The following is a 12,971-nucleotide window of genomic DNA, read 5'->3' as shown; positions in this document are numbered from 1 at the left end:
AGATGCATCATCTGATCATGTGGCTGGCAAACATCATAAACAGCCTTTGTGATTTCACTCAGCTCTGGTACAAAAGTCATTGCTTGGTACAGAATAGTCCGCTATGACATGAGTGTGAGCTGCAGCTGGGGAGGGAAATTTATCAAACCTTCTGAAAAATGAAAGTGTCCACAGTAACCAATCAGCTTCTAGCTATAATCTATCTAGCACACTATATAAAATCACATCTATAATCTTATTGGTTGATACGAGCAACACATGTTGTGGCTGGGATCTTCCTTCAATTATTGTCTTTTCAGACCAGTGGCAGCAGAGATAGGGTCTGGAGTGCAATGCCCCCCATCTGCACTTAGTCTTACTGAAATAATCCCAATATTTAATCTGGTCCTTGCACACTCAGACGCAAGGCTGTACCCTAAGGGAAGGACAGGTACTCGCAGCACACAACTCCAAATCAGCCCTAAGTGTCTGCCAATACAGGAGAGCATTTGCCATGCGGATTTGCACTTTCATGCTTCAAAAGTGACCACATGGGCCCCCTCTGGCATTAATACGCCCCTGGGGACTTCCCTACATGAATGATAGTCACCAGGCTATTTTTCTGGAAAAACTAGGTTCAGGAACTGTGGGTGGAGCTACTGGGGGTGAAGCTATAGAAAAACAATATATATATTATATATACATATATTGAATGTGTGGATTGCATGGGTTGTTGCTGACATTTGATGAAAATTTCATTACAATAGCCCCATTACAAATATATTTACTGAGCAAAATGTTGATGTGTTCAATACATATTTTACCTACTTATTTATATATATATATATATATATATATATATATATAGTTTATAGGGGGAACAATTAGGCACTCAGGTATTCAGAAACACCTAATTCATAGAGTATCCAATCCCAAATTTAAGCAATGTTCTAAAAACACTCCTCACTCAGTATGTGAGTGTCAGCTCTTACCCAAGAACATGTGATGGTGAGTCACATACAAATTTATACTCTGTAGCACAGAAAGAGGGTAAAAACAGCGCCTAATAGTGTGTATTGAGATTAGTTCCACCCAATAAGTGGTTAGTTTAAAAGAATATCCTTATCTTACTCTTGTTTCTTCAGTCACATGACCCAATATAGAAATTAGCATATGTAAAAATAAAAATAAATAAAACACTGTGTGCACTGTCTTTTAAGAAAACAATACGGTAATATAACCAAAATAGAATAAAATATCACAACCATATTTAGGAACCTCCTAGTCCCAAGAAACACAAATCACAGATGCTTGTAAAGTAATAAAAACAAATAAAATTTATTCTGACTGTGAATTAAAACAGTAAGTAGCACACGTACAACGCCATAAAGCAATGAGCACTTATCTGTCCATAGAGGATTGCTAGGTCCAGGGTTACAGACCCAACGCGTTTCATCTGTTAGATATACTTGATGAAATTGGGGCTGTGACCCTTGACCTACAGTTCCGCTATGGACAGATAAGTGCTCATTGTTTTATGTTTTTGTACTACTTACTATTTTAATTCACGGTCAGAATAAATTTTATTTCTTTTTAATACTTTACAATCATCTGTAATATGTGTTTCTTAGGACTATGAGGTTACAGAGTATGGTTGTGATATTATATTCTTGTTATATTACTGTAGTGTTTGCGTAACAGACAGTGCACACTGGGGTCTATGTACTAAGCCTTGGCGAGAATGAAGTAGACTGAGATAAAGTACCAACCAATCAGCTCCTAGCTGTCATTTTTCAAGCACAGCCTGTAAAGTCACAGTTAGGAGCTGATTGGTTCAGTTTTGCATATGCTGATTGCCATATTGGGTGATGTGACTGAAGAAACAAGAATCAGATAAGGATTATCTCTGTTAAACTAACCACTTATTGGGTGGAACTAATCTCAATACACACTATTAGGTGCTCTTTTTTCCTTCTTTCTGTGTGTGTGTATATATATATATATATATATATATATAACTACAGAAAGACTTGCTAGCTAATTTAATTTAGATATGAAACACTTGGCTGCATTACCGTAGGCAGGCGCCTGATATTATTGACCCTGCGCACCCCCCTGCTGTCAGGGACCGCCACAACTTCTGCACTGTGCAGAGGGCAAATGTCCCTGACTGACCAAGCGATGGTCCCACATTCCCCAGACCCTTAAGGCGCACAGAAGAAAAGGCGTCACGTCGGCTGACAGTCACGGTGCAGGCATCCTGCTGCAACCATTCGCCTCTGCTATCAGTGTACGGCAATTACTGGATGAGAGTAACATATAATCAATTATGGAAATATATTTTACATGGACATCACTGTAGAAGGTCTATGGCTGCCGATTATATTAAAGTTAAATACTCTAGGAAAGCAGAGTGAGTAATTTTGCACAGTAATACTGTATGTATATAACTGTGCAAGTTACATTAGCAGACAAGTAATATACTTTATATAATGCAAACCTCTTAAAATAAGGAAAGTTATAGAAATAATGGGCCTGATTCAGACCCACTCGCGAGCGGCTGTCCGCTCGCAAGTGGGTCGATGTTATACACTGAGCATGCGCACGACGGAGGGAGCTCCGTCGTGCGCATGCGCCAGACGCGACGAGCGAAGGAAAGTCCTTCGCTCGTTGTGTCCGATCAAAGGGGGCCTGCTGTCAATGTTGATTGACAGCACGCCCCCTTTGGTGGGCGTGCCGGGGGCGTGCCTCCCTGACGGGGGCGTTCCCACGGGAACGCCTCCCGTCAGAAGCCGGCCCACTGACATCACTAGTGATGTCAGTGGGAGTGATTTTGGCTCTGATAGAGCCAAAATCACTCCGGAGCCTGCGGTTGAAAACCTCAACCGCAGGCTCCGGCTCGCAAATTCGATGGTCGCGATGGTCTCGACCATCGCGGCCATCACAAAGCACGCTCGTATAGCCTGTGGGTGGTGACCCACAGCTATACGAGCGTCCAGGAGGACGCTCCATGAAAATGGAGCCCGGCCCTCATTCAGAGCGTGCGCTCTGCTCAGAGCGTACGGCTCTGAATGAGGGCCAATATCTCCATTTACATTAAGGAAATATTTAATACATTTACTTATTGTAGTATACAACACAGGTGTTTATTCCAATGCATCTTGCGTATTTTACACTGGCCTGATATCAGCACGTCTGCAGCGCCAAAATAAGATCATTGCCGTATGATCGTCCAATAGTAATTAATGTGATTGCTATTAGCCATGCTGACAAATGCACTTGGAGTATGGTTGCCATGACGTCTGTTCCTAAGTGCTCCGGAAGTGATTGGGGGTCTATAAGAAGGATCGCACATGGCCGCCGGGCCTAATATTACTTACTATCTTATCTATTAATGAGCCCCTTACGCTGGTCAGATTTGCTTATTGCAACCTATCACGGTGACTGAGCAACACTTTTTCGATACTGGCCCAGAGGGGTAAGAGCTGGAAGATTTTGGCTCTCAGAAGAAGAAGAAAAAAATAAATAAAATAAATACATTTAATGTAAAAATCTGACAAATATATATAAATGTAAATTTATGAAATAACGTTTTTTGGAACTGATTTTAATCAATTGACGCCATTGTGAGCGATATCAGCACAGGTATTGCAGCGGAACGAGCGCCACCGTGATACTTATTAAGCAAGGTTCGCTATGCAAAGGCTTGTGCGATGATAAGCGCATTGGACAAGAAGGGTATAGTTACCTGCTGTGATGGAAGCCAGTCTCACGTAGTCAAACCCCCTCACAAATGATTCATATGGTGAACTCTCTAAGACACTTACACCTAAAAACAAAACAGAGGAAGACAGCGTTACTGAGATTCACCATTGTCAGCCCCCCCTCCACAAGTAATACATTCAAGTGAAACCGGCCTGAGGTGAGTGAAGCACCGGACCTGGGGACATTACTTCCCGGCTGATTCACTTCTCTTTCTTAAAACGAAGACTCCTCGTAAATATTTTTTGGGAGGTTACTACAGACAGGGACAGAGATAGCGAATGCTTTGCCGGGTAAGCTAAAATATCAGTTATAGGATGCACTGTGGATAGTGATTGTATGGGCCCGGATGCCAGGCTACAGAGCCTATTTGCCAACTCTCATGGAATGTCCAGGAGCCTTCTTCATTTTGAGGTGTCCTCTCTGAAACCTAGGCCACCCACCTGGACTCCCCTTCCAATTCCTCTTCGTGTGGGCGTGGCCCTGATGTGAATTGAGTCATGGTCCCCACGCGGAGCAATGGCGCGAATTACAGCATGGAGTGGAATAATGATGACACTGATAACAAAGCCATCTTCAGTGGTTCAAAAATATCAAGTACTGTGACTATGACCACCTAGAACCTGACTATGATGCCACACGACCCTAGGCAAGACGCTGGTTCTTTGACCTTTTCCTCTCTTCCATTTGTCAGATAAACACATATAAAACTGCTTAGAGTAATCTGGGTCAATCAGTACCCACTGGGCCCAAAGCGGAATCCGAGGATAGACGTTCTGGCTCTGTGATCACCCCACCGCCATGTCAAGATCAGAGGCTTTGAAAAAGGATATCAGGAGAAGCAACTTGGGCTACTCCATTCAAATTCGAAGACATTGGCCGCGTGCTGTCCTCTGTCTATGGCCAGCGCCCAATGCTCTGTCATCATGTCTAGCAGAATCTGAGGAATAGGCGACATAAATTCTACCAAAGAGAGCACATAGTTAAAGGAAGCTCAAAAGATATCCAGGTTATAGCTGCAAACTGGACTCTTGGGGGGGCATTTAATATATCGGAATGAGTTTTCACATTGTGCAACTTTTTGTTAGATCAAAAACAAAAAAATTATAAAATAAATAAATAAAAATTGTTATAAAAAAAAAAATTACATAATTCGCCTGTTTTTGCTCGCAATACCCAAAGTTGGTGTAAACTTTTTAAAAAAGTATTCTTTTTAATTTATAAATGTCTAGCTATAGGGCAGGACTTACCTGAAAAACAGAAAATATAAAAAACTATATAGATGTATTTTAAGAGTAAAATTTAGATTTTTTTTTTTCTTTCCCCCAGTTACTTCCCATTGCCCTACACTGGTTTAAATAGCCTCCATGATAAGTAGCTAATTAATTGGCAGTGCTGGAATGACTAGCAGGTGTGTGGGGTGTTTTGCATAAAGTCAGCAGCGTGACAAAGACTGCCAGACATAGCCTGGCCTCAAGCCCAGCTTTTAAATCCACAGACTCTGCGCGCTAATAACCAGGTATGCGAGAAATACATATACGTGCTACACAAGTCATTGCTCGTTCCTGCAACATCCTACCATGCAGTGCAACATACTATTAACATGTCCCCATTCCCTGCACACCACCCTCTAACATACTGTAACTCCCCTACACGTTGTCTCCGTCACATCCTGAATCCCCACGCTGCAGGCTTTGCAAACACAGGAAAAGGCAATATAAAATATACAGAGATTAATATGCAACAAAAATAAACAAATATGATTTGTTTCCAGCAACACAGATGTGGCTTAATAATTAATCCGGAATATCAGACATCAAAGCAATACTTGCCTACTTTTGAAAAAGCATTTCAGGGAGATTGTGAAAACAGGGGGTCATTCAGACGCTCGCAAGCGGGTCGATGTTCCCCCACTGCGCATGCGCGAGACCCGGCGAGCGACGGGCTCTCCATCGCTCCGGATCTCGCACCAAAGGGGGCCTGCTGTCGATGTTGATTGAATCAGGCCCACAGCACCTATGAGCGTGGTGGTAAAGTGGGCGTGTCCTGCTACATCTGAGAGGCGTGTCATAATACTGACTGACATCCAAATGTTAATGAGCCATAAAGCAATTAGTAAGATCTACTTGTTGAGGAAAACACACTGATACTTTTCAGGGCTAGTGCCCAGGAGAAACCTATATGAAAATGCATGTAGCCATAGGGATCATTGTGCCTTATAACTATCGCAGATAAATGGCTCTGATTATACCATTTGAATGTATGTATCTTTTTCCCAAGTATATAACAGCTACATAATTGGGGTAAGGTGCAATCGGGGAGATTGCTAGACTCTTCAGGGAGTTTGCTATTATTTCAGAGAGTCTTCTTGACAATCAGGGAGAGTTGGCAAGAATGCATCAAGCCACAGACCCTAATCTAATAGTCTATACTGTAGGTTTCTTATGGCCACCGGGAAAGTCGAGGGGGGGATGGGCAAGGATAGATTGAAAGAGCCCAGGAGCGCAGAGAAGGCATTATCACGCCCACCTGTGATACTGCTACCAAGGTCCCCGTGCCACGTGGAGGTGTGCAACATTATAAAGTATCCACGCTGCCCCGGTCCAAACTCTAGGCGGCCCTGATGACCATTTCCTACAGAGGTGATCACTGAAACTTAGGGGTCTATTTACTAAGCAGTGTTAGGAGACAGAGTGAAAAATGATAAGGTACCAGTCAATCAGCTCCTAACTGCCATGTCACAGGCTGTGTTTCAAAAATGACAGTTAGGAGCTGATTGGCTGGCACCTTATCACTTTTCACTCTGTCTCCTAGCACTGCTTAGTAAATAGACCCCTTAAACTGCTATCACAAAAGAATGCACAGCTCGCACAATGCAGAATTTACCCCGCAATGTGCACTTTTTTTTTAAATCAAATTGCACGAGAGATTCTGATTTTCAAACATACTGTACATTTGTTGCTCAACTGCAGTGATCAGTAGCTGCACCCCTTCTCTGGGGAATTTACCTTGCAAACCAAACCAGATGGCTTGAAGGAAGGATCCGTTTAAACCAGATCTACGTAAGTGGATGTTTCCTTTACCGACGGAGCGAGAAACTCAACTGGACCCATATGTAATTCCCTGGACACAGGATTCTAGGGATGGCACCTTAATAATGAAACTGCAGCTGTAGACGACTATCGGGGCTGGGTTCCTGTGATCACTCTGCCATATGCTCCTTAGCTACTCTATTATGTCACATCCACATAATTTGTTATACCAGGGGGGCCCCTAGCAAACAGGCTGACAAAAGTGTTTGGATTTCATTACTCTTGCTGTCATGGTCTATTACTTGTGGTACAACGGGAAGAACATTCTACAATACGGCAATAATAGACCCCTAACACTGCACTAAACTGATCAGCCGGCGACACTTCCTGCAAGTGATGGAAATAAATCATCACTATAATACAGTTAGAAGGAGATGTAATAAGCGTTGTAGAGAGATAACGTACCAACCAATCAGCTCCTAACTGTCATTTTTCAAACACAGCCTGTAAACTGACAGTTAGGAGTTGATTGGTTGGTACTTTGTGGTCTATGTACTAAGCCTTGGAAAGAGATTAAGTGGACGCAGATAAAGTACCAACCGATCAGCTCCTAACTGTCATTTTTCAAACACAGCCTGTAATGTGACAGTTAGGAGCTGATTGGTTGGTTATTCACCTCCGTCCACTGTATCTCTCTCCAAGGCTTAGTACATAGACCCCCTTTTATCTCCATCCACTTTATCTCTCTCCAAGGCTTTAGTACATCTGCCCCACAGTCCCAGCCGGAATCCATACTGACCTTCCATCAGGGTGTGGTGAATACTCCAATATATATTCAAGCAGTTCTTCTCCTTCTTCATCCCTCGTTTGCACTTGCAGCCGTGCAGCTGGCTGGAGTGGAGAGCGTCCACGGTGCGTTTGCACTGGTTCTTGGCGTTGGGCGCCAGCTTGTTGGCACCATTCCCTGCTATGCACTGGCGCAGTGTTCGTAAATTGAAGCTGCAGCCGGGATTGTTCTTGCAGGCTTCCCCGGCCTGTAGACAGTCTCTGCTAGTAGTGGTGGCTCCCGCTGTCCTATCTGGAAATAAGCAGAAATGATAAATAAATTAGAATCTCAATCAAACCTGCACAAGTGTCATGGCTATAGATAGGAACCGGATACTGTCGACTTTGGCCCTGATTCAGAGCCGGACGCTCTGACCAGAGCGCTCGCTCTGAATCAGGGCCCTCCTCCATTAAAATGGAGCGTCCTCCTGGACGCTCGTATAGCTGTGGGTCACCACCCACAGCATATACGAGCGTGCAAAAAGATGGTCACGATGGTCTTGACCATCGCGACCATCGGACTTGCGAGGGAAACCCTGCGGTCGGGTTTCCCAGCCGCAAGGCCTGGAGTGATTTTGGCTCTATCAGAGCCAAAATCACTCCCACTGACATCACTAGTGATGTCAGTGGGGCCGGCTTCAGACGGTAGGCGTTCCCATGGTAACGCCTCCGTCTGGCCGGCACGCCCACCAAAGGAGGCGTGCTGTCAATCAACATCGACAGCACGCCCCCTTTGGTGCGAGACCCCGAGCGATGGAAAGCCCGTCGCTCGCCGGGTCTCGCGCATGCGCACGACGGAGCTCCCTCCGTCATGCGCATGCGCAGTGGGGAACATCGACCCACTTGCGAGCGTACTGCCGCTCGCGAGTGTGTCTGAATGACCCCCTTTGTCCAAATATAAAGTGGATATTTTCTAAATCCTTTTTCATTCTGGAGACCTTTGGAAAAATAAGGACTTTAAGATAGATCAGGTGGGATAAAAGTAAAGGTGCGTAAACACGTAACGATTTTTTGGACGATTTAACTATAACGACGTCGTTATCATTCAATCGTTCAAAAAATCGTTCGGTTTCTGAGTTATAACAATGAACGAAAATCGTTCAAGCGTGCTCCTGTTTGTAGTTCATTTCAGACTGTCCAACATAACGATTTTTATTAAGGGAAGGAACATTTTTCGTTCATCGTTGTAAAAATCGTTCATTACACTTAAAAAAATCGTTCACTTTTCAAGGGAAAATCTGAACGAAAATCTGACAGATAATAGTTGGTTACACAATCGTTACATGTGTATGCACCTTTAATAAGGCCGTAGCTGGCCAGATTTCATCAATTAGCTATTCCCATTGGGATGAATGGAAGGTTGCTGCTACACCTGCCCAGCCATACTGTATACAGCAAACTGTGAAGTAAAGTCTGCTCCATCTGTAGGTGTGGCAGCAGAATGCTACTTTTTTTTTTTGTAACCATTTTTATCCAGGTAAGAAAAGGACACCATGTAGCACAAGAGTATTCTAGACTAGCCATTTATCCTCCTTATGGGGCGATTAAGTCCTTGGCGATGTGCCGTGTCATTAGCAACGAGTCTTTGCTCTTTTTTTCCTGGCATCCATTAAAGGTGAGTGAAGATTCCTTATCGTAATAAGCGGTAATTTGCGCAGCCAGGCAGGGTGGTGATGTCGCCGAGAACTGAATCGTTCCCTTAGAGGGATTTTCTCAACTGCGTCAATTAAAATTTGCTACATCACAGGGGTCTGAATACTTATGCATACGACATTCCTGAATTGAAAAATGGAGCACATTAGCCCTTACCCCTTATGCATTAAATCCTTTCAGACCACTGCTGAAAATTTTGTACCGCCCCCTGCCCCCCCCCCCCCCACAAAAAAATGCTATAAAATATTAGGAATGCACCCCCTACTGTAAAATCTAAAAACATTAGAGATCAACGCGTAACTGCGACCTGGGTTAATACATCAGTGCTAATCAGTAACACACAAGGTGTGTGTATGTATTATATATATATATATATATATATATATATATTCCCACAGAAGAGAGGCACTCCAGGGTCATTCAATCACAGATACAGGATACCAAGTCCACGATAATTCAACATTTCGGTTTATTCAACCTTTCTCAAGAATACGTATTCTTGAGAAAGGTTGAATAAACCGAAACGTTGAATTATCGTGGACTTGGTATCCTGTATCTGTGATTGAATGACCCTGGAGTGCCGCTCTTCTGTGGGAATATTTTGGGGCTTGGAACTTGGTCCTGAGATGGCACCTGGGCAAGTACATGTTTAACATTTTGGAGTGCCGGCCTGTCGCTTTGTTTATATATATATATATATATATATATATATAATATATACATAGACACGACAGGCTTAATCCACGGCACTCAACCATCTGGTGTGCCCTTGGCATGTGACCGCACCATCTACATAAAAAATATCATACAAACTCGGCACTCACATGCTTTTCAAACTGCAACTCCTTTGAACATAGGGAATGTTGGTTCCAAAACATTGCAATAATTTGTTAAGCTGACCACCGCTTCACGGTCATTCCCATCTGGCCAGTCCCTACACTGATTCTCAGATAAATGATCTTGATCTGCCACATTTGGCTCAAGCTGCATACATTGCGGTGGTCATCTTAACAAATTATTGCAATATTTTGGAACCAACATTCCCTATGTTCAAAGGAGTTGCAGTTTGAAAAGCATGTGAGTGCCGAGTTTGTATGATATTTTATATATATATGCCTCCAGTCCCCAGTGAGTTTGCAGCAATGCACTGATACTGCTGGATGCACTGGGCACGTCTGTGACTGGGACGCCAGCAGTGAGAAGGTGTTGGAAGCAGGTCCTTGGTGTTGGCACGTCACATTCTCCCTGCCATGCTCTGTGCAGAGAACACACAGGAATTGCTAATGTGTCGCCAGTTGTTACGGTGAAGCATGAAAAATGCATTTTCCTAATTTAAGAATGGAGCGTTTCTACAGAGTTTTACTGGATGTGCTTCAATTATAAATCTGTGTTATATCCCTCTACAGTTACATATCTAATTAACCACAGCGGGATAGCATTCCATGTACAGGGGAGACGTCGTTTAGGGGGGGGTCTATGTATCCAAGTATCAGGATTCTGACAAGTAAAACACACAAAAATAAATTAAAATGTATTTACCGGTTACGGGATTAAACACATATTAAATAACTTGCAATAAAATTCTGTATACGGGGCTTTTAACACATCTTAAGGAGATATATGGTTAATGAATGCTGGGTGACAGCAGGTCTACCATCTTTTTCTCGCGTAGCTGCCGCGTGGTCTCTTGTGTATACAGAGAGCGCTACAGTAGGAATGTCCTCTGATAATACCCTGCTCTGAATTAAATAGGTAACAACTTATATTATTCATACTAGGGCTGTTTATATAATCCTTAGGAGGGTATGTGCAAATTTTCGTATGCCGCATTCGCCTCACAGCTGCCGCGACTCAGAAATACTACTCTAACACATTGGCTGAATGAACTTAGGGGGAGATGTTTTTAATCCTTGGAGAGAGAGGTAAAGTACCAACCAATCAGCTCCTGCCAGTTTACAGACTGTTGAAAAATGAGAGTTAGGAGCTGATTGGTTGGTGATTTATCTCTCTCCAAGGCTTTAGTATGTCTCTCCACTTTGGGGCCTATTCATAAAGAACATGAAGTGTCCCATGACAAATATCACTATATATCGCGTCACATCGATGCGATGTATAGTGACGTTTAGTAGCCATTCATGTACACTCACCTCACCGACGTGTTCGTGCGCTATCCGGCCCTCCCGCAATCCCTGGACGCAGTGAGAAGAATACAGACATATCGGGAGCCCAATATAGCTGTATTCACACTGTGCATGCGCCAGCGGGCGAGAGCAGCAGGTCAGACCTGCTGCAAAGGACGCTGGGCAATAGGGGCCAGAGCCAGCGCCGGGTGGCAGTGTGCAACTTCCCTGCTCAGTTCGGCTTGCGGTACAGATTACGCCATCCTTAGATGGCGAATCTGTACACAGCAGAGGAATGGGAAGCTGAGCTTTCCATTTCTTTATGAATCGCACTCACCATACAAAAGGAATACCCTTCTCCACGGTAACCCCCTGTATGAATCACACTCACCATACAAAAGGAATACCCTTCTCCACCGTAACCCCCTGTATGAATCACACTCACCATACAAAAGGAATACCCTTCTCCACGGTAACCCCCTGTATGAATCACACTCACCATACAAAAGGAATACCCTTCTCCACGGTAACCCCCTGTATGAATCACACTCACCATACAAAAGGAATACCCTTCTCCACGGTAACCCCCTGTACGAATCACACTGACCATACAAAAGGAATACCCTTCTCCACGGTAACCCCCTGTATGAATCACACTCACCATACAAAAGGAATACCCTTCTCTACGGTAACCCCCTGTATGAATCACACTCACCATACAAAAGGAATACCCTTCTCCACCGTAACCCCCTGTATGAATCACACTCACCATACAAAAGGAATACCCTTCTCTACGGTAACCCCCTGTATGAATCGCACTCACCATACAAAAGGAATACCCTTCTCCACCGTAACCCCCTGTATGAATCACACTCACCATACAAAAGGAATACCCTTCTCCACCGTAACCCCCTGTATGAATCACACTCACCATACAAAAGGAATACCCTTCTCCACCGAAACCCCCTGTATGAATCCCACTCACCATACAAAAGGAATACCCTTCTCCACGGTAACCCCCTGTATGAATCCCACTCACCATACAAAAGGAATACCCTTCTCCACGGTAACCCCCTGTATGAATCGCACTCACCATACAAAAGGAATACCCTTCTCCACCGTAACCCCCTGTATGAATCCCACTCACCATACAAAAGGAATACCCTTCTCCACGGTAACCCCCTGTATGAATCGCACTCACCATATAAAAGGAATACCCTTCTCCACCGTAACCCCCTGTATGAATCACACTCACCATACAAAAGGAATACCCTTGTCCACGGTAACCCCCTGTATGAATCACACTCACCATACAAAAGGAATACCCTTCTCCACCGTAACCTCCTGTATGAATCACACTCACCATACAAAAGGAATACCCTTCTCCACCGTAACCCCCTGTATGAATCACACTCACCATACAAAAGGAATACCCTTCTCCACCGTAACCCCCTGTATGAATCACACTCACCATACAAAAGGAATACCCTTCTCCACCGAAACCCCCTGTATGAATCCCACTCACCATACAAAAGGAATACCCTTCTCCACGGTAACCCCCTGTATGAATCCCACTCACCATACAAAAGGAATACCCTTG

General features: G+C 43.9%; 1 protein-coding gene and 1 long non-coding RNA gene across 2 annotated transcripts in view; one reads left to right on the top strand and one right to left on the bottom strand.

The window, feature by feature from the left end:
- GFRA4 (GDNF family receptor alpha 4) overlaps positions 1-12,971 on the bottom strand; it is a 482,549-nt gene that overhangs the window by 27,058 nt on the left and 442,520 nt on the right. The window contains exons 3-4 of the mRNA XM_088450886.1: positions 7,573-7,851; positions 3,728-3,808 (exon numbers count right to left, since the gene is read on the bottom strand). Of these exons, the coding sequence (XP_088307012.1) occupies positions 3,728-3,808; positions 7,573-7,851 (360 nt within the window). The remainder of the gene's footprint in view (positions 1-3,727; positions 3,809-7,572; positions 7,852-12,971) is intronic.
- The window catches only part of LOC148501138 (uncharacterized), a 43,117-nt gene continuing 35,348 nt past the window's right edge, over positions 5,203-12,971 (top strand). The window contains exon 1 of the long non-coding RNA XR_015870083.1: positions 5,203-5,260. This is a non-coding gene — a long non-coding RNA (uncharacterized LOC148501138). The remainder of the gene's footprint in view (positions 5,261-12,971) is intronic.

This window comes from Taudactylus pleione, unplaced genomic scaffold (assembly GCF_031769625.1).
Source record: "Taudactylus pleione unplaced genomic scaffold, aTauple2 ptg000533l, whole genome shotgun sequence".
NCBI lineage: Eukaryota > Metazoa > Chordata > Amphibia > Anura > Myobatrachidae > Taudactylus > Taudactylus pleione.
The sequence above is the reverse complement of the archived record's forward strand: the minus strand, read 5'-3'. Positions and strand labels throughout refer to the sequence as shown.